The sequence below is a fragment of the Oryzias latipes genome, chromosome 11 (genome assembly GCF_002234675.1).
Source record: "Oryzias latipes chromosome 11, ASM223467v1".
Lineage (NCBI taxonomy): Eukaryota > Metazoa > Chordata > Actinopteri > Beloniformes > Adrianichthyidae > Oryzias > Oryzias latipes.
The window spans coordinates 3,794,041-3,815,607 of record NC_019869.2 but is presented as its reverse complement, the minus strand read 5'-3'; the positions used below and the strand labels follow the sequence as shown (position 1 = coordinate 3,815,607).

The window sequence follows — 21,567 nt, the reverse complement described above, 5'->3', positions numbered from 1 at the left end:
CAGAGCCTTATGCCAAAACGAAATTGTGAATCAAGTTGTGAATGTACACCTAAAGATGTTGTGAAAACCTAAAGATGTTGTGAACTAAATATTCTTCTGCAAGAGTTGTCTGACTGAAATGGATCTGAGTCGTATGAAGGGCTACTCAGGACCTGTTTACTGCAAATTCACCAAAAAACTAAACCACAGGCTAGTTTAGTAATAGTAATGAGAATAATAATTAGCAGTAGATATTTTATCACTATGAATTGATTGCTCACATATCAATAGACTTTTTCCCCACAATTCTAATCAATGATTTACACAACAGTAATGACAAGAAAAACATGTATAAACATGAAACGAATGAAAAGTGCAGCTCTAAACAAAGCTTTAGATACTTTCTGGGATTTTTTCACAGACTTTGTGAAAAGAGTCTGCAAACAAAAAAGACATTGCACCTTGAAAATATATTTATTAAAAAAGTACAGAGGAGCAGCAACTTTTTCCCGCCACAGTTCGGCCCACCTGCTGCTCCTCACTGAATGGTTTCATGAACCCACACATGGAGACGTGTGCTTCTCATTGATGCAGTTGTAGAACTCTTCAAAATACATAAACCTGATCTCTCATCATCCGTGTCCTTGGTGATGAAGTCAAGAAAAGTATTTGACAGAAGCTCCTCCCACAGGCGGTGGGAGCTTCAGGTGAAAACACTTTAGGAGAAACCTGAAGCTGCAACTTTGATGCATGTTGAAACAAAGACCATGGACGCCATTTTGACGCTTGAATTGCGTTTGGTGTGAACAGACAGTTGACCTAAATGATAAGAGGAGGGTGCACATGAAGAACAGCGAGAGCAGGTGGTGGTGGGAGGGGGAATCTGTGGTCCATGTGTGTGCAGAACTGTGGCTAGTTATTCATTGCACCCCTAATTTCTTCAAAACATGAATGAAACTTTTTTAAATTATATTGAATTCCCTCATGATCTGTGATATTTTTAGAGCATCCATTTTAGAGGCTTTAAGTTTTCCCCACAGGCGACCATGGGGACTGCTTTGGTGACCCCTGGTCTAGACTGTAGCCCACAAAATGCATTTTACCATTTAATCAATGTAAATGTTTTAATTAAAATGCATATCTGTAAGAATTTACAAATGAAACAACTTCCAAGAGTAATTTTTATTTTGCAGAAAGTATCAAACAACAACTTCTAATAAAAATGTTTTTATAGCACACAAAGAAAGAAGATTAAAAAAATCAATGCAGCTGAAATCTCAGTAAAAGCAAAAACACAATAATATTGTTCCAGTCAGTCAGGTGGTGACTAGGAACACTGGTTTCTCCACAGAGTCTCTATGACTGGAGTCTGGGAGTCCTGGGTGGCCTCACAGGTCACAGAGTCCAGCTTCTCCCACTGGTCTGCAGGGAGCCTCAGGGTGCTGCTCCAGCTGTAGAGGCCGTCCTTCTGCAGCACCCCGGGGCTCCTGCTCTCCTCCCACCAGCTGCTGATGCTGCTGCTGCCCACCTTCCAGGACAGAGTCCAGCCTGAAGGGAAGCCATTGTTGGCCAGACACAGGAGTGTGGCCTTCCCCTCATGCATGGAGGGGGACAGCACTGTCAGCTTGGGGGGAACATGACCCACTGCATGAGGAGACACAGACAAGTTCATGAGAAATCATCCAAAGAGAACAGAAACTCTTCCTGCAGCAACATGCTGCTTTATTTCTACAGTTAGTTTAACACTTTTTTCAATCTTTCACTTCCTTCTTTAGGTGCTGTAACCATGGCAACAGATGAGCTTCACCAATGAACCACATCAACAAACAGGTTTCAGTCTCAACGTAAAATAAGAAAAAGATCTTTGAGATATAAACTTACTTCTCTTAACGTTTAACAACCCAACACAGAAAAAAAACATTATTTTTTCCACATTTTTTGTTTTCTTTAGTGAGTAATAAACAGGATAATTTTTTAAAAGAATATTTTTAAAATGTGGACAAATGTTTGATTTAGCAGATTCATGAAGGTTAAAGATATCTAACAGAGTTCACAGATTCTTACATGAGACGAGAATAAAACCAATGATTTGACGTTGATACGTCTTGTTTATTTTAGTTTTTTATAATTACTTCACAATATTCACCTATGAGTACTTTGAGATGTTAAAAAATTCACACAATTATATTTTCAGACTTTACTTTAATAAAAAAAATCTAAAATGTATTTTGAAAAACTTTAAGAAATGACAAAAAAATTCATCCATTTCCAGAATTATTACAACTTAAAAACTAGGAGGTTTTATGTTTTTCAACACAAAATTTAAAAAATAACATATAAATACTGGTTTAGATGGTATAACTGAATGAAAAAATGTTGTAAAACTATAAATTCACCTTTACAGACAGATTTCTGACAAATGATTTTCAAATGGAATCACGTTTATCTGCATCTGTGAATGTTTTGAGCATTATATGAAAAAACTAAATCTGTATAAATCATACAAGTAGACAAATATTAGTTCATGATACTTAAAAGAAAAGACTTTTTGTTAAAACATGGATGTAAATTGAAAATAAATTACTTACAATCAACCTCCAGTCTGGTTCCTCCACCAAACGTGTACCACAGTGATACAAACTAACTGAGTCGTCGTACAAAAACCTCTGACTGCAGAGAGACACGCTCTCTGACTTTGAACACAACAAACTCAACACAGTCTGACTGGAAAACACAACGGATTGATGTGAAAAATGTTCTTACAGAAATAATAATGCAAGTTTTTATTTTCTTCAGCTTTTATCTTATTTTCTACTTAAGTTCTTATTTTGCAGATGTAAAGGTATTCTAATACGTACTAGTAGTGAAAAACAAGCAAAAATATCAATCAATATTTTGGAATCCCATCTGGAATGATTGATTGATCCATTGATGTGAATCCTGATGACAGAGATCCATGTTCCTGTTGGAGTCAGTGGTTGCATTTCCATAGAAACACTTTGCATCAGCAGCTCCATGCTCCAGTGCTCTGGGAGACTTTATAGTCCTGAGAGTTGAAGACTGGATGACTGACAGCTGTCCTTCATCACAGCAGAAGACACAGAAATCCTCCTCCTCCTCCTCAGTCAAACCATGACTTTGATCTGCGTCCTCATCTGGACTCTCCTCTGCTTCATTCAGGGTGAGGAAGATGATGTTGGTGTCATGTGAGAATCATCTGGAGTGCAGCTGAGTTTCTCCTCAGCATCTCATGTTCTTTGTGGTTCTTCTCTCTCTGCAGGTTCTGTTGGACAAAATGTTGTTGTGACTCAGCCAGCAGCTAAATCAGTGCAGCTCAATCAAAAGGTCACTATAGACTGTAAGGCCAGTCAACAAGTAGCTCACTATTATGGTTCACAATACTATCTTGCCTGGTACCATCAGAAATCTGGAGAAGCTCCTAAAGCTCTGATCCGGAGAACATCAGAGAGATTTTCAGGAATCTCCTCCAGATTCAGTGGAAGTGGATCAGGAAATGGAATTGACTTCACTCTGACCATCAGTGGAGTCCAGGCTGAAGATTCAGGAGTTTATTACTGTCAGAGTTATCACAATATCAACAGTCAGGATGTGTTCACACAGTGAAAAGTCATCGTACAAAAAACCTCCTTCATCAGAATGAACTGAAACTCATTTGAATGTTTCTGCCTCAAGTTCTTCCAGAGACTGAAACACTGACTGATTTACTGTAGACACACTAAACACACAAAGAAAGACACAATTCAAAGAAACTTTATGAAAATATTTAGAAATATCTCTTTAAATTAACAGTGTGGTTAAGAACTATCAACAGCTTAAAAATTTTGTTTTATTTCCCCAAAAACAGCTAAACTAGTTTGTTTAAAGTTACTAAATTGGCTCCATAAAATATGTTAACTGAACATTTGAAGATACTTAACAGCTAACAGAAGCTTAAACAGAACTCACCGACTAAACTAGAAAACAAACCAAACTGTCCTTAAAACACAAAATACATCAATGTCTTTCATAAATATAAAATTAATTTAGTTTATCTGAACTCACCTTTACTCAAAATAAGAACCACAAATATTTACTTGAAGTTTAACAAATAAAAGCCTAAAATGAAGAATCCCAGTCCCTCTTCTTCCTCTGTCTCTCATGGTCGGGTTGTCCAGATGAGCTTCAGCAATAAAAGCAGCTCCAGCCTCAGCTTTCTCTGGAGGACTCTGATCAAAGACAAATACTTCAGAAAGTATTTAGGATGAAAATAAAACAGGACAAACATGACATATTGAGGAATCAGAGTAGTTCTGAATTTATTGATTCAGTTCTGAGGAAAACAAAGATGCTAAGAAAACTTTGGGTGGATGGAAAAAAAGAGACGTAAAGATGAAAAAACAAGACTTACATTCTTGATCCTCACTCCATTCAAAAAGGTGGGAGACGCTGCCATCGCATCCATTCTAATTTATCTGGATTCATACAAAAAAAAGTAACAATTAAATAAAAATTAGGTCCTAAACATTTAAGTCTTTTATTTTTCTTTTTTACCTAGAATATTGAAAGATAATTATAAACTAATTTACTTAATTATGTTAATCAAATAAATTAGACATGACTGTAGAAAAATAAAAGTAATAGAAATTTTGATTCTGTTCTCTGTTTTGTCTATTATGGTTGTTTTCAGGTTTCTAATCTTAATCTGGATTAAATAATCTGTGAAGTCCCTTTTAAATCAAGCCACACAAATGACTGATGAGGAAAACTGCAGTGTCAGCATTAGACAGCTGCATGTCCAACAAAGCCAGCATCACCTTGAATGCAGGAAATCTGACATACTTATGTCTGATCATTTAGTTTCCGGTTCCATCACTGTTTTTAGATAATTCTAGTGCTATTTCATAAAGCAGGCCTCCATTAATCCTACTTTAACGTTAAAGTCCAGCAGTTATTCTGTGGATTTAAATTCCATCACTAGTTTGAATAGATTAAAAAGATCCTTCAAACTAGACCTTCATTTTGGTTCATTTCTGGAATAATCTCTAAATCTTTAACACAGAAAACACACTAAATCTAATCTGCTAAAGTGACTGAGTGACTATGTTGGCTCCCATTTCATTTCTTTCCCTCTCTATTTCAGACAGTATGCTCCCCTGGTGAACGGGAGCGGCCCAACGGTCAATGGTGCCCGGTAGTCATACTGGACAATGAAATGAAGTGAAAATGTAATGCCGCCGAAAACACACCTCATCTTATTTACACACTGATTATACATTCACATTTTCTTCTGGATGATCTTGGTGTTGGGGGTTTTGTTACCCTGAAGTATAAGGAAAAAGAATTATCTCAAGAGAAGTCCTTCCTCAAGTGGAAGCCACGAATGATGAGTATAAAATGCATTGGTGTTTAAATTGAATCAGGTTGTGTAATCTTGTTGGCTCCCCTTCATTCTTCCCTCTCTCTTCAGATAGTATGCTCCCCTTGTGAACGGGATCGGCCCAACGGTCAATGGTGCCGGGTAAACACATAGCAGATACACTAGATAGCATGTTCCCTTCGTAGAGTAGTTAATAATAATAATAATAATAATAATAATCCATTTTATTTAAAGCGCCTTTCAAGAAACCCAAGGACACTTTACAAAACAAAGGTTAAAAATAGACATTAAAAGCACAATAAAAATAGTAGATAAAATAAAAAGTGAATCAGGATGGGAAGGCAGAAATGAACAGATAGGTTTTGAGTTTAGATCTGAAAGTAGGCAGAGAGTCTATGTTACGGAGGTCAGGAGGGAGGGAATTCCAGAGTTTGGGAGCAGAGCAGCTGAAGGCTCTGCTTCCCATTGTGACAAGTCGGGCGGGAGGGACAGAGAGCTGAACAGAGGAGGACGACCGAAGATAACGAGAGGGGTTTTTGATATGAAGGAGGTCGGAGAGATAAGGAGGAGCCAGGTTATGGAGGGCCTTAAAGGTGAACAGGAGGAGTTTGAATTGGATCCTGGAGGTTATGGGTAGCCAGTGCAGCTGGTGGAGAACTGGAGTGATGTGACTGAAGGAGGGGGTTCTGGAGATGATGCGGGCAGCTGAGTTCTGGACTAGTTGAAGCTTATTGAGGGTTTTTTGTGGGAGACCAAAGAGGAGAGAATTACAATAATCTAAACGGGAAGTGACCAGACTGTGAACCAGGATAGGAGCAGAGGGGACAGTGAGGGAGGGGCGTAGACGATTAATGTTGCGTAGATGGAAATGGGCTGACCGAGTAATGTTATTGATGTGGGACTGAAAAGATAAGGAGCTATCTAGGATGACACCCAGTCACATAATCTGTGGTACACGTGTGTGCAGAACTGTGGCTAGTTATTCGTTGCCCCCTTAATTTCTTCTAAATAGGAATGAAACATTTTAAAATTATTTTGAATACCCTCATGATCTGTGATATATATATATATATTTTTCTTTTTAACTTGTCCTGTCCAACAGCTGGGCAGTCAGATGAGAGCTGAGGGCCTCTTGTGTTGGACATATTTTACTTTAACAAGAGGGGTTATTAATCTTCAGACAAACCAAAGGTATGTCTGAATAAACCCCTTTTGTAATTGAGGCCAAACTTTATTAATTTCAATCATGTCTGAAAATCTTTGGTGTTGGACCGGACGGAAAAGGAAAGAGGGGAAGAAGAGAGAGGGATGTTAGAGAGAGGGGGGGGGGTAGGGGGTGATAATAGGAGGGGAAGGGGGATAAGACCATGAAGCAGCATTAAGCAACAAGTTTACTGGTTGTTAATCATTATGGTAAGGTTCAAATGTAGTAAAAAAAAAAAAAAGGGCGGAGCCTGTCCACACACACACACTCATGCCGTCATGGGCGACCATGGTTACTGCGTTGGTGACCCCTGTTCTAGACTGTAGCCCACCTTTATCTGACAGTAACAGGCTGACATCCATCAATGCAACAGAACTTAGAAGTCCTGAAATTTATAAGACGATGATAGAAATTAGACGATGTTAATGTTTTAGTTAAAATGTAAATTTGTAAGAAATTACAAAAGAAAAAATTTTGGAGAGCAATTTTTATTATGCAGAAAGTATCAAAAGAGTAATGTCCAATAAAAATGTTTTTATAGCCCACAAAGAAAAAAGGATTAAAAAAACATCAATGCAGCTGAAATCTCAGTAAAAGCAAAAACACAATAATATTGTTCCAGTCAGTCAGGTGGTGACTAGGAACACTGGTTTCTCCACAGAGTCTCTACGACTGGAGTCTGGGAGTCCTGGGTGGCCTCACAGGTCACAGAGTCCAGCTTCTCCCACTGGTCTGCAGGGAGCCTCAGGGTGCTGCTCCAGCTGTAGAGGCCGTCCTTCTGCAGCACCCCGGGGCTCCTGCTCTCCTCCCAGCTGCTGCTGATGCTGCTGCCGCCCACCTTCCAGGACAGAGTCCAGCCTGAAGGGAAGCCATTGTTGGCCAGACACAGGAGTGTGGCCTTCCCCTCATGCATGGAGGGGGACAGCACTGTCAGCTTGGGGGGAACATGACCCACTGCATGAGGAGACACAAACAAGTTCGTGAGAAATCATCCAAAGAGAACAGAAACTCTTCCTGCAGCAAAATGCTGCTTTATTTCTTCAGTTAGTTTAACACTTTTTTCAATCTTTCACTTCCTTCTTTAGGTGCTGTAACCATGGCAACAGATGAGCTTCACCAATGAACCACATCAACAAACAGGTTTCAGTCTCAACGTAAAATAAGAAAAAGATCTTTGAGATATAAACTTACTTCACTTAACGTATAACAACCCAACACAGAAAAAGACATTCACTATGTTCACATTCCTTGTTTTCTTTAGTCAATAATAAACAGAATCATTTTCTTAAAAGATTAGTCTCAATATATGGTCTAACATTTCCTTGAGCAGATTCATAAAGGTTAAAAATATCTAACAGAGTTCACAGATTCTGACATGAGACGAGAATAAAAGCAACAATTTGACCTTGATACTTCTTGTTCACTTTATTTTTAAAAATTACTTCACAATATTCACCTATGAGTACTTTGAGATGTTTAAAAATTCACACAATTATATTTTCAGACTTTACTTAAAAAAAAATCTGTAATTTATTTTCAAAAACTTTAAACAATGACAAAAAACAATCTTTTTCCAGAATTATTGCAACTTAAAACTAGGAAGTTTTATTTTTTTCAGAAAAAAAATAGTTAAAATAACATAAAATTACTGGTTCATATGTTATAACTGAATGAAATAATGTTGGAAAACTATAAATTCACCTTTACAGACAGATTACTGACAAATGATTTTCAAATGGAATCACGTTTATCTGCATCTGTGAATGTTTCCTGCATTATATGAAAAAAAAAAATCTGTGAAAATCATAAAAGTAGAAAAATATTAGCTTATGGTACTTAATAGAAAACACTTTTTGTTAAAACATGGATGTAAATTGAAAATAAATTACTTACAATCAACCTCCAGTCTGGTTCCTCCACCAAAAGTCCACCACAGTGATACAAACTAACTGAGTCGTCGTACAAAAACCTCTGACTGCAGAGAGACACGCTCTCTGACTTTGAACACAACAAACTCAACACAATCTGACTGGAAAACACAACAGATAGATGAGAAAAAGGTTCTTACTGATATAATAATACAAGTTTTTTTACAAGTTCTTATTTTGCAGATGTAAAGGTATTCTAATATGTACTAGTGGTGAAAAACAAATATTATATTTGAGCATGAATCCATATTTTTGAATCCCATCTATGATTGATTGATCCATTGGTGTGAATCCTGATGACAGAGATCCATGTTCCTGTTGGAGTCAGTGGTTGCATTTCCATAGAAACACTTTGCATCAGCAGCTCCATGCTCCAGTGCTCTGGGAGACTTTATAGTCCTGAGAGTTGAAGACTGGATGACTGACAGCTGTCCTTCATCACAGCAGAAGACACAGAAATCCTCCTCCTCCTCCTCCTCAGTAAAACCATGACTTTGATCTGCGTCCTCATCTGGACTCTCCTCTGCTTCATTCAGGGTGAGGAAGATGATGTTTGTGTCATGTGAGAAGCATCTGGAGTGCAGCTGAGTTTCTCCTCAGCATCTCATGTTCTTTGTGGTTCTTCTCTCTCTGCAGGTTCTGTTGGACAAAATGTTGTTGTGACTCAGCCAGCAGCTAAATCAGTGCAGCTCAATCAAAAGGTCACTATTGACTGTAAAGCCAGTCGACAAGTACATCACTACACTGGTTCACAATACTATCTTGCCTGGTACCATCAGAAATCTGGAGAAGCTCCTAAAGCTCTGATCTATGGAACATCAGACAGATTATCAGGAATCTCCTCCAGATTCAGTGGAAGTGGATCAGGAAATGGAATTGACTTCACTCTGACCATCAGTGGAGTCCAGGCTGAAGATTCAGGAGTTTATTACTGTCAGAGTTTGCACTATATCAACAGTCAGGGTGTGTTCACACAGTGAAAAGTCATCGTACAAAAACCTCCTTCATCAGAATGAACTGAAACTCATTTGAATGTTTCTGCCTCAAGTTCTTCCAGAGACTGAAACACTGACTGATTTACTGTAGACACACTAAACACAAAAAGAAAGACACAATTCAAAGACACTTAATGCAATAGTGTAATTTCTCATAAATTCATACAAACAATGAAAAGAAATAACATTTTAGCCCCTTTTTCTGGTGAGAAACACCTATAGTGACACTTTTTATATGTGTTTTTGTCTGCAGTTTAAAATGACTCATCCCAATTGAAATGATCAAATGAGTAAACAGTTTATTAAAAAAATGTATTGGATTTATTTAAGAAAGTATTCGGTTTGTTCCTTAAGAAAAGTTTACTCTATTTTAGGAGAGAAACAACACAATTTAACACCAACATTCAAATACTGTAGAGTCTTTTTTCCAGGATCTTCTTTTGTCAGAAACATCTTCAGTGACACTTTTTGAACTTTTTTCAGTCTGTAGATTAAAGTTACTCATCTTCATGAAAATTATCATGTGACTTGATAGATTGACCACAGTCTACCAAACCTTTTACAGGTAAAGAAAATCTGATTTTATTGTCTTTGGGGCTTTTGGTACAGAATTTTCACTGATGAGCATCAAGGAACAGAAATCAGGAAGAGTCCTCTATAAATGTAAAACCCTTGAAATCAGTGAACTGTTTCCATCTCTTAGCTCCTAAACTCATATTGTGGAGAAGTTTCTGACTTCTAAGATCCAGTTTTGTCAGCTCCTGATCCCATAAGTGTGGAGGAGCTCCCAACCTTGATGATGTTTGTGCTCCAAAACCCAAAGCAGTGAAGGAGCTTCAGACTCACAGTTTTGTGCTTTTCCAGCTCCTGATCCTGCAGCTGTGGAGGAGCTTAGAAATCTTAAGATTTACCTCTTTGTGCTTCTAAACCAGCAACCATGGAGGAGCTTTTAGCTTTGGAGGGACAACTTTCTTTAACTCCTAAACCTGTAAATGCAGAGAATCTCTTTATCTAAAACTCTGTTCTCCTTCAGATCTAAACCCTTAACTGAAGAGGAGCTTCTGACTAGAACTTCTTTGCTTTTTTAGCTCCTAAACCTGCATCTGTGAAGGGACTACAAATAGTAAAAGCAAGCTTGTTTTGAATTATTCTTAAATTTAGCCACATGCTTCACTAAAATAGGCACACATAAATTATTTTATTTGTGAAGAATGATCAGCCATGAGATGAAAGTGTCTATCTGTAAAGGCCAAAACACTCTTATCTGTAATTAAAAGACTCTTTAACACTCTTGTCTAAACACTAAATCTATTCTGCTAAAGTGACTGAGTGTGGAGTCTTTATTCCAGAGTTGTGCTGCTGCAGCTCCTGTAGGCCAAAGATTCCAAGCTGAACATCCAGAGCTGCTGAGAACAGCTGCAGATGACTGACTCAGTGTGTTTGCATATGTGTGCTGCCTCTCTGCTTCCAGCAGTTAAGAGCTCAGTGTTGATCAGTGGCTGTCCAGACCTTTCAGAGACACTGACACACCTGCAGCACAATGAGGATGTCACTGACTCTGCTGCTGGCTGTCCTGGAGCTCCTTGTTCAGGGTGAGACTCTCTGCTGGAAACTTGGATTCATCAGGAAACAAACTTCATCACAATTCTTAGATTTCTTTCATCTGGATTCATCTCAATGACTCTTCTGTTTTTCCTTTTTTCCAGGTTCATCAGGTGAAATCACTGTGACTCAGACTCCTGGATCTCAGTCTGTTGTTCCAGGAGAAACTTTCTCCATTAGATGTCAAACCAGTTCAAGTGTTTATAGCTACCTCCACTGGTATCTTCAGAAATCTGGAGAAGCTCCTAAACTACTGATATATAATGCTTCAACTCGTCAGTCTGGAGTTTCTGATCGTTTTCGTGGAAGTGGATCTGGCAGTGATTTCACTCTGACCATCAGTGGAGTTCAGGCTGAAGATTCAGGAGTTTATTACTGTCAGCAGAGTAACAGCTTGTTCACACAGTGAAACAACGTCGTACAAAAACCTCTTTCAGCTAAAGAGGAACTGATCTGAATGAACAGCTGCTCTCAACCTTTTTGGTGCAAATGTGGATTTCCCCATAAATTCTTACTCCAACATCAATGAATCTCCCAGAAGAAAGAAATGCTTAGCTAGGAACAATTTAGACATATTTTCCACCGTATTTTCCCATAAATTTTTTGATCTTCTAACATCAATGAATCTACCATAGGAAAACAATGCTTAGCAGGCATAGTAGTAGGTTTAGAGGCTGTCATCTAGACTTAGTTTTTAAAGTTAGAAGACGTTTCACCTCTTATCCAAGAGGCTCTGTCAATTCTGAATTAGCTGGTTATTCCCCATATCTCAGGCCTGTCTGAAAAACTAAAAAGGATTTTCATACAATATAACATCCCAGTTCATCTCAAACCAGTTAAAACTCTCAGAAAAGAAACTTGTTCATTCAAAGGACAAAATTCCTAGCTACAAACAGAGTAATGTTGTGTACTCTATCAATTGCAAAGAGAACTGCAATGAACAGTCTATAGGACACACCAAACAATCTCTACACAAGCGGCTCTACCAACATCGCAGAGCCAACTCAAGTGGACCTGAGTCTGCAGTGCACCTCCACCTGAAGGCCACAAACCACTCGTTCGAGGACAGTGAAGTCCGAATTCTAGCCAGAGAGAAAGGATGGTTTGAGTGAAGAGTGAAAGAACCCATCTTTGTCAAGAAGGATAAACCTTCTCTTAATAAGAATGGTGGTCTCAGGTTTATTCCTCCATCCATCTACGGCAGTGTTCTGAAACCTAAACAAACAGAACCAGTTCCACCTGGATTGTTAACAGCTGAAAGAGTTTACCAGGTTGGGGAGGGAGTCACTGGCTCCCCGACCCCCAGCTGAGGACAAAGGACTCTTAACGACCCGAAACCATGTAGGCTAAGTTGACAATACCATCCAGTCTCAGGTCTGACTCCTCCCCAATGAGCGCATATATACCAGCTCTTAGACCAGCTAATTCAGAATTGACAAAGCCTCTTGGATAAGAGGTGAAACGTCTTCTGACTTTAAAACCAAGTCAATTCAATTCAATTCAATTCAATTCAATTTTATTTGTATAGCCCAAAAGCACAACAACAGTCGTCTCGATGGGCTTCGAAGTAAAACATGAAATCAAAAGGATCACGAATACAAAGAGTTCAATAGAAAAATACTAAAATGAACTAACAAACTGACTAAGCTATACTGGCATCCCTGCCCTTAGACCCCCCTTCGCGGTAAGGAAAAACTCCCAAAAAAAACGGATTCCGGAAAAAACGAAGAAACCTCAGGGGTGCCCACATGAAGGAGGGATCCTCCCCCAGGACGGACAGGCGATTTACCAGAAATCTTAGAGAAGAATTAACTTATCTAAATCTACAACTACATATATAAAAGTCCAGCAGACGAGCTTCATCCAGCCGTGGTCGTGGGGACAGTCAAAGGCGGAGACAGGAACCACAGCCAGGTGTAGGAGCAGGAGCAGAGATGAGGTACTCGGTCAGGCACAGAGCAGAGACGAGCCAGAGATGAGCCAGAGGCAGGATCCACAGCCAGGTGTAGGAGCAGGAGCAAAGGCGAGGTAGACGGTCAGGAACTGGAGCACGGATGAGCCAACTGGAGTCTGGAAGCACTCCCACTCCCCAGGAGGGGAGAGGAAAAGAGGGACAATACATGAATCACACTGCACCAAACAGAGGCATGGAGAACTAAATGATAAATTATGATCAAGAATAGAGGAGAGGAAGGGTAGAAGTAAAAACAGGAAAGAGGACAGAACCCCAGTGCACCATAGTTACCCCAGCTTCAACTTCTAGCAGCCTTTTAAAAAAAAATAGTTATTATTAAGTTTAATTTAAACAAATTAACATTAAGTTAAATAATCTCTGAATACTAGCTAGTCTGATAATAAGCCTGTCCAAAGAGGAACGTTTTCAGTCTAGCTTTGAATGTAGAAACTGAGTCGGCCTCTCTTACATGAGCTGGGAGTTTATTCCATAAGACAGGGGCTTGGTGGCTAAACGCTCTACCTCCAACCGTACTTTTACTAATTCTAGGAACCACAAGCAGTCCTGCATTTTGCGAGCGAAGTGTTCTCATTGGATGGTAAGGGACTATGAGGTCCTTAATATAGGACGGGGCCATTCCATGTAAGGCCTTATAGGTTAACAGGAGGATCTTGAACTTTGTCATTTCTGAATTAGCTGGTTATTCCAGATGACATCCCCTAAACCTACTACTATGATGGAACCAACCTGGATGAATGAGAGTCTTCATAGACAATGCTTAGCTAGGAACAATTTAGACATATTTTCAAACATTTTATGTTCTTCACTTTGATTCCAGAGGTTCAGACATTAATGTTTGTGTGTTTTTTTAGGAGACAAACATTTACAGCGATCTACAAACTGTACATTCACTACTTTACATTCCATCAAAGTGTCTGCATTCATTTATCAGGGAAAAAATAGAAAGATAAATGTATTACTGTCTAGATCAGGGATCACCAACGTCAATTACACAACAGTAATGACAAGAAAAACACGTATAAACATAAAACATTGATTTATTTCTGTTTATCTGCTGAAATATTAGAAAGTCAGGAGGGACACTAGTTGTATTGGTGGTTCAATAGATCAACAATTTTGAAGCCAAGGAAATCATCAATCTTCTTGTCAGAACGGAAAAAAAACATTTAAAAATTATATCGAATTCCCTCATGATCTGTAATATTTTTAGAGCATGCCTTGCTGACGCTTTAAGTTGCCCCCATGGGCACTGCGTCGGTGACCCCCGGTATAAACTGTAGCCCACCTTTATCTGACAGTAACAGGATGAACTCCATCAATGCAACAGCAACATAGAGATTCTGGAAATTATTTTACAAATTTATTGATGTAAATGTCTTAGTTAAAATTGATATATTTGTTAGAAATCACAAATGAAACAACTTTGAAGAGTATTTTTTATTGTGCAGAAAGTATCAAACAAGTAACGTCTAATAAAAATGTTTTTATAGCATACAAAGAAAGAAGATTAAAAAGACGTCAATGCAGCTGAAATCTCAGTAAAAGCAAAAACACAATAATGTTGTCCAGTCAGTCAGGTGGTGACTAGGAACACTGGTTTCTCCACAGAGTCTCTGGGACTGGAGTCTGGGAGTCCTGGGTGGCCTCACAGGTCACAGAGTCCAGCTTCTCCCACTGGTCTGCAGGGAGCCTCAGGGTGCTGCTCCAGCTGTAGAGGCCGTCCTTCTGCAGCACCCCGGGGCTCCTGCTCTCCTCCCAGCTGCTGCTGATGCTGCTGCCGCCCACCTTCCAGGACAGAGTCCAGCCTGAAGGGAAGCCATTATTGGCCAGACACAGGAGTGTGGCCTTCCCCTCATGCATGGAGGGGGACAGCACTGTCAGCTTCGGACGGACATCACCTAGAAGACACCAATCAGGTTAGAGGACAGGAAGCACACAGCTGTCAATCAAACTCCTTGACTGTGTGAACGTTGATGTTCTCCTTGAAGAAGTTTCTGTCAGATGTTAGTTTCTGCTCCATCAGTCACTCACTCACACACTGTTTCACTTCCTTTCAGAAAGCTCTCATGCAGATCAGCACACAGAGTCCTCATGAGGACAAACGCTCTTTGGAACCAATGACAGTTCAAACTAGAAGATACATCATTTTCATGTTTGTTCAGTTATTTCAGGAACATTTGAGCAAACAGACTGAAAACATTTTAAGATCATGAGATCAGTCAAAAACATAAACTAATGTAAAAAAAAAAAAAACATTTTTATGCCATAAAAAAAACAAACAAGAGGTGCTGAGAAGAGGTTTGTCAACCCCGTGACCCAGAGAGAGGTTAATGCAGAATTTAGAAATGATGTGAACTAATATAAAATTTTAAATTATTTTGTCAAAATACTGAATTGAATAAAACTCTACTGTGGCAAAAAAACAAGACAAAGAGCTTACGTTTTAAGGCAAATTTAAAGCAAAAAACATTGTATAAGTATCTTATTTTGAAATTCATATGAGATGCTCACAAATAAAAGTTATTTAAGACTCTAAATTGTTTATAAAGAAAAACCTGAAACATAATTTAGGAGCTGAAACATTGAAAAAAGGTCAAAATAAAATATAAAATATTTTTCTAGAATCTTTAATTTCTTTAAAATAATAAAAACAATGGAGTTTCATTTTTTATATAAATGTTTTTAGAAACTTACTTCCAAGATCCAGTCTGGTTCCTCCACCAAACGTGTACCACAGTGATACAAACTAACTGAGTCGTCGTACAAAAACCTCTGACTGCAGAGAGACACGCTCTCTGACTTTGAACACAACAAACTCAACTTCTCTTTACGGCAACAAAAAACGATTTTTTTAGACAATTTCTAAAATTTATTTAGGAGAAAATCTCTATATAATAAAAGGAAAATATTTTTTTTAATTTCTCTCATTTGTTTCAAACCCAAAGCTGCTCATTAACATTACAGAGGAGAAAATAGTAAGAAAAGAAATCATAAAAAATTAATTTGTGAGTTTGTGTGAAAATGTCATAAATTTAAATCTAAAACCGCTCAGTTGTAATTAAAGTTTAAAAAACTAACTTACTTCCAAGATCCAGTCTGGTTCCTCCACCAAACGTGAACCACAGTGATACAAACTAACTGAGTCGTCGTACAAAAACCTCTGACTGCAGAGAGACACGCTCTCTGACTTTGAACACAACAAACTCAACACAGTCTGACTGGAAAACACAACAGATTGATGTGAAAAAGGTTCTTACAGAAATTTGAAAATTTTCTTAAATTTTCTTTTTTTCTTTTCTAAATTTAGCAGAAGCTTAATTTAAGTTATCATGTAAATATGAAAGTACTCTAATAAGTACAGGTGGTAAAAAACAAACAATGTATTTGAGCATAAATCAATATTTTTGAATCCCATCTGGAATGATTGATTGATCCATTGATGTGAATCCTGATGACAGAGATCCATGTTCCTGTTGGAGTCAGTGGTTGCATTTCCATAGAAACACTTTGCATCAGCAGCTCCATGCTCCAGTGCTCTGGGAGACTTTATAGTCCTGAGAGTTGAAGACTGGATGACTGACAGCTGTCCTTCATCACAGCAGAAGACACAGAAATCCTCCTCCTCCTCCTCAGTCAAACCATGACTTTGATCTGCGTCCTCATCTGGACTCTCCTCTGCTTCATTCAGGGTGAGGAAGATGATGTTTGTGTCATGTGAGAATCATCTGGAGTGCAGCTGAGTTTCTCCTCAGCATCTCATGTTCTTTGTGGTTCTTCTCTCTCTGCAGGTTCTGTTGGACAAAATGTTGTTTTGACTCAGCCAGCAGCTAAATCAGTGCAGCTCAATCAAAAGGTCACTATTGACTGTAAGGCCAGTCGACAAGTAGCTCAATACTCGGGTTCACAATACTGGCTTTCCTGGTACCATCAGAAATCTGGAGAAGCTCCTAAAGCTCTCATCTATGGAACATCAGAGAGATTTTCAGGAATCTCCTCCAGATTCAGTGGAAGTGGATCAGGAAATGGAATTGACTTCACTCTGACCATCAGTGGAGTCCAGGCTGAAGATTCAGGAGTTTATTACTGTCAGAGTTATCACTATATCAACAGTCAGGATGTGTTCACACAGTGAAAAGTCATCGTACAAAAACCTCCTTCATCAGAATGAACTGAAACTCATTTGAATGTTTCTGCCTCAAGTTCTTCCAGAGACTGAAACACTGACTGATTTACTGTAGACACACTAAACACACAAAGAAAGACACAATCAAAGAAACTTAATGCAATAGTGTAATTTCTCATAATTTCATACAAACAATGAAAAGAAATAACATTTTAGCCCCTTTTTCTGGTGAGAAACACCTATATTGACACTTTTTTTTATGTGTTTTTGTCTGCAGTTTAAAATGACTCATCCCAATTGAAATGATCAAATGAGTAAATAGTTTATTAAAAAAATGTATTGGATTTATTTATGAAACTATTTGGTTTATTACTAAAGAAAAGTTTACTCTAATTTAGGAGAGAAACAACACAATTTAACACTAACATTCAAATACTGTAGAGTCTTTATTCCAGGATCTTCTTTTGTCAGAAACATCTTCAGTGACACTTTTTGAACTTTTTTCAGTCTGTAGATTAAAGTTACTCATCTTCATGAAAATGATCATGTGACTTGATAGATTGACCACAGTCTACCAAACCTTTTACAGGTAAAGAAAATCTGATTTTATTGTCTCTGGGGCCTTTGGTTCAGAATCCTCACTGATGAGCATCGAGGGACAGAAATCAGGAAGAGTCCTCTATAAATGTAAAACCCTTGAAATCAGTGAACTGTTTCCATCTCTTAGCTCCTAAACTCATATTGTGGAGAAGTTTCTGACTTCTAAGATCCAGTTTTGTCAGCTCCTGATCCCATAAGTGTGGAGGAGCTCCCAACCTTGATGATGTTTGTGCTCCAAAACCCAAAGCAGTGAAGGAGCTTCAGACTCACAGTTTTGTGCTTTTCCAGCTCCTGATCCTGCAGCTGTGGAGGAGCTTAGAAATGTGAAGATTTACCTCTTTGTGCTTCTAAACCAGCAACCATGGAGGAGCTTTTAGCTTTGGAGGGACGACTTTCTTTAACTTCTAAACCTGTAAATGCAGAGAAGCTCTTTATCTAAAACTCTGTTCTCCTTCAGATCTAAACCCTTAACTGAAGAGGAGCTTCTGACTAGAACGTTTTGCTTTTTAGCTCCTAAACCTGCATCTGTGAAGGGACTACAAATAGTTAAAGCAAACTAGTTTTGAATTATTCTTAAATTTAGCCACATGCCTCACTAAAATAGGCACACATAAATTATTTTATTTGTGAAGAATGATCAGCCATGAGATGAAAGTGTCTATCAATAATGGCCAAAAAACTCTTATCTGTAATTAAAAGACTCTTTAACACTCTTGTCCAAACACTAAATCTATTCTGCTAAAGTGACTAACTGTGGAGTCTTTATTCCAGAGTTGTGCTGCTGCAGCTCCTGTAGGCCAAAGATTCCAAGCTGAACATCCAGAGGCGCTGAGAACAGCTGCAGATGACTGACTCAGTGTGTTTGCATATGTGTGCTGCCTCTCTGCTTCCAGCAGTTAAGAGCTCAGTGTTGATCAGTGGCTGTCCAGACCTTTCAGAGACACTGACACACCTGCAGCACAATGAGGATGTCACTGACTCTGCTGCTGGCTGTCCTGGAGCTCCTTGTTCAGGGTGAGACTCTCTGCTGGAAACTTGGATTCATCAGGAAACAAACTTCATCACAATTCTTAGATTTCTTTCATCTGGATTCATCTCAATGACTCTTCTGTTTTTCCTTTTTTCCAGGTTCATCAGGTGAAATTACTGTGACTCAGACTCCTGGATCTCAGTCTGTTGTTCCAGGAGAAACTTTCTCCATTAGATGTCAAACCAGTTCAGATGTTGGAAACAACATCCAATGGTATCTTCAGAAATCTGGGGAAGCTCCTAAACTCCTGATATATTATGCAACAACTCGTCAGTCTGGAGTTTCTGATCGTTTTAGTGGAAGTGGATCTGGCAGTGATTACACTCTGACCATCAGTGGAGTTCAGGCTGAAGATTCAGGAGTTTATTACTGTCAGCAGGGTAGCAGCACTCCGTTCACACAGTGAAACAACGTCGTACAAAAACCTCTTTCAGCTAAAGAGGAACTGATCTGAATGAACAGCTGCTCTCAACCTTTTGGTGCAAATGTGGATTTTCCCATAAATTATTACATTTGTAAAACATCAATGAATCTACCAGAAGAAAACAATTCTTAGAATTGATAAAATTCAGATTTTTCCCCCTCCATTTCATGTTTTTCACTTTGTTACTAGAGGGTAACATATTAATTTTTGTGTCTTTTTTAGGAGACAAACATTTTACAGCGATCTACAAACCGTACATTCACTACTTTACATTCCATCAAAGTATCTGCATCACAGTTTTTCTCCATTGGTTTGGTTCATTTCTTGAAACAGAAATTACATTCTGAAAATTCTAAGATCATTTGGCAAAATAGTCTTACAATTCAGCACAACACTGTAGCTCACTTGCAAAGTCTAATATTTCTCCCAAAACTGTTCACTCATGCTTCAAAACTAAATTCCTTTCCAGTGTAAAGAGTCAGTGCCACGAAAGATCTTTTTCATTGCTTTGGCTCATTTCTTGATCAGACTGGACGATCTCAACACTCTTGGTGCTTTCGCCAAAATAGTGTGGATGGTTCGGCACAACGCCATGGTTCACCTGCAAAAGCTCATATCTCTCCCAAAACAATTCATTCACGTGTCAAAACTAAATTTTCTTCTCATTTAAACAGTCAGTCCCCCCAAAATACTTTGTCCCTTTGGTCAAAATGATTAGATGTTTTGTCACTATAGCAGAGGACCATTGAAACATCCCTCATGTCCACCTTTCAGTCTTAGCTCAGTCCTTTATTGACAATGGTTACTGTACTGTTTTTGTATAACAGAATACAATTTTGTGTAAAACTGAAAATAAGAAAAAATGATTTTAGGGTAAGAGTAGCCTCTTAGGTTTACAGTAACACCACACATTGCACTCATACTACCAAGGAAATTGTAACCATTATCATTCACACACATAAGTAACTTGGATACATCAGAGTAAAAATAAAATGTATACAGCAATGAAAATGATATGCAGCCTACAGTGCTGTAAATAATGCTTGAGTTTCACAACTAACAGTTCTTCACTGGTCGCTGTCCTCACCCTCCCTGGCCATCGTCCTCACCCTGCTGGCCATCCACACGCTGCTGTCTGTCTTGCCACAGATTCTCGTCCACATCAACTCAACTCAACTCAACTCAACTCAACTTTATTTATATAGCACTTTCATACAACAGTAGTTGAGACAAAGTGCTGAACACAACAGTAAAAAACATTAAAACATGTTAAGGGGAGGGAAAACACAGAGGGAGATAAAACTATAGAAAACAGTAAACAGTTAGAAAAACAGTGATCTTCATATTGGGTTAAAAGCCAGAGCATAAAAATGGGTTTTTAAACGGGTTTTAAAAATGGACAGTGAAGGGGCTTCTCTAATGGCCAGCGGCAAAGTATTCCACAGCTTTGGAGCGGCTACAGCAAAAGCTCTGTCCCCTCTGAGCTTCCGTCTGGACCTCTCTACCTCTAGAAGCATCTGATCAGCTGATCTGAGGCACCGTGCCGGCGAATAGGGAGTGAGAAGCTCAGAGAGGTACAGCGGGGCAAGACCGTGTAAAGATTTAAAAATAAGCAGAAGAATCTTAAAATGAATTCTAAAATGCACAGGCAGCCAGTGAAGCGATGCTAGGATCGGCGTGATGTGGTCTCTTTTGCGTGCTCCAACCATAAGACGAGCAGCTGCATTTTGAACACGTTGGAGACGCAAGAGGGACGACTGGCTAAGTCCAAGATAAAGAGAGTTGCAGTAATCCAGCCGGGACGTGATGAAAGCATGGATTACTGTTTCAAAGTGTGCAGGTGTTAAAAAAGGTTTTACCTTAGCAAGTTGGCGAAGGCTTAAAAAGCTTAACTTCACTACAGAGCTTATCTATTGGTCCATCCTAAAATTACTGTCCAATTTAACACCCAAGTTAGAAACAGTTGATTTTAAGAAACCAGTCAGAGAGCCCAGATCAATTGGGGACGGTCCACTAAAATCATTCGGTCCAAAAATTACAACTTCTGTTTTCTTTTCATTCAAACTCAAGAAACTTAGGGCCAACCAGTCCTTAATGTCATGGAGACATGACAGGAGCTGTGTCACAGAGAGATTATCCTTTTTTAGCGGCAGATAGATCTGACTGTCGTCAGCGTATAAATGAAAGGAAATGCCGTGTTTTCTTAGAATGGACCCTAAAGGTAACAGATATAAAGAAAACAGAAGAGGTCCCAAAACCGACCCTTGTGGGACCCCATAGGGAACCCGAGCTGTGGTGGATTCATAACCACCTAAACTGACACATGGTTC

General features: G+C 38.8%; 4 gene segments (V, D, J or C); 2 read left to right on the top strand and 2 right to left on the bottom strand.

Annotated features, from left to right (window-relative positions):
• Positions 1-7,081: 7,081 nt before the first annotated feature.
• LOC111948223 lies at positions 7,082-9,476 on the bottom strand. The segment is given in 3 exon segments: positions 7,082-7,514; positions 8,454-8,505; positions 9,462-9,476. Coding segments are annotated over 3 exon segments (384 nt in total).
• A 1,352-nt stretch (positions 9,477-10,828) lies between these two features.
• LOC101156066 lies at positions 10,829-11,522 on the top strand. The segment is given in 2 exon segments: positions 10,829-11,075; positions 11,190-11,522. Coding segments are annotated over 2 exon segments (357 nt in total).
• Positions 11,523-14,079: 2,557 nt separating this feature from the next.
• Positions 14,080-16,723, bottom strand: LOC101170070. The segment is given in 3 exon segments: positions 14,080-14,958; positions 15,755-15,806; positions 16,700-16,723. Coding segments are annotated over 3 exon segments (390 nt in total).
• Positions 16,724-18,618: 1,895 nt separating this feature from the next.
• LOC111948228 lies at positions 18,619-19,333 on the top strand. The segment is given in 2 exon segments: positions 18,619-18,797; positions 18,912-19,333. Coding segments are annotated over 2 exon segments (360 nt in total).
• Positions 19,334-21,567: the final 2,234 nt, after the last annotated feature.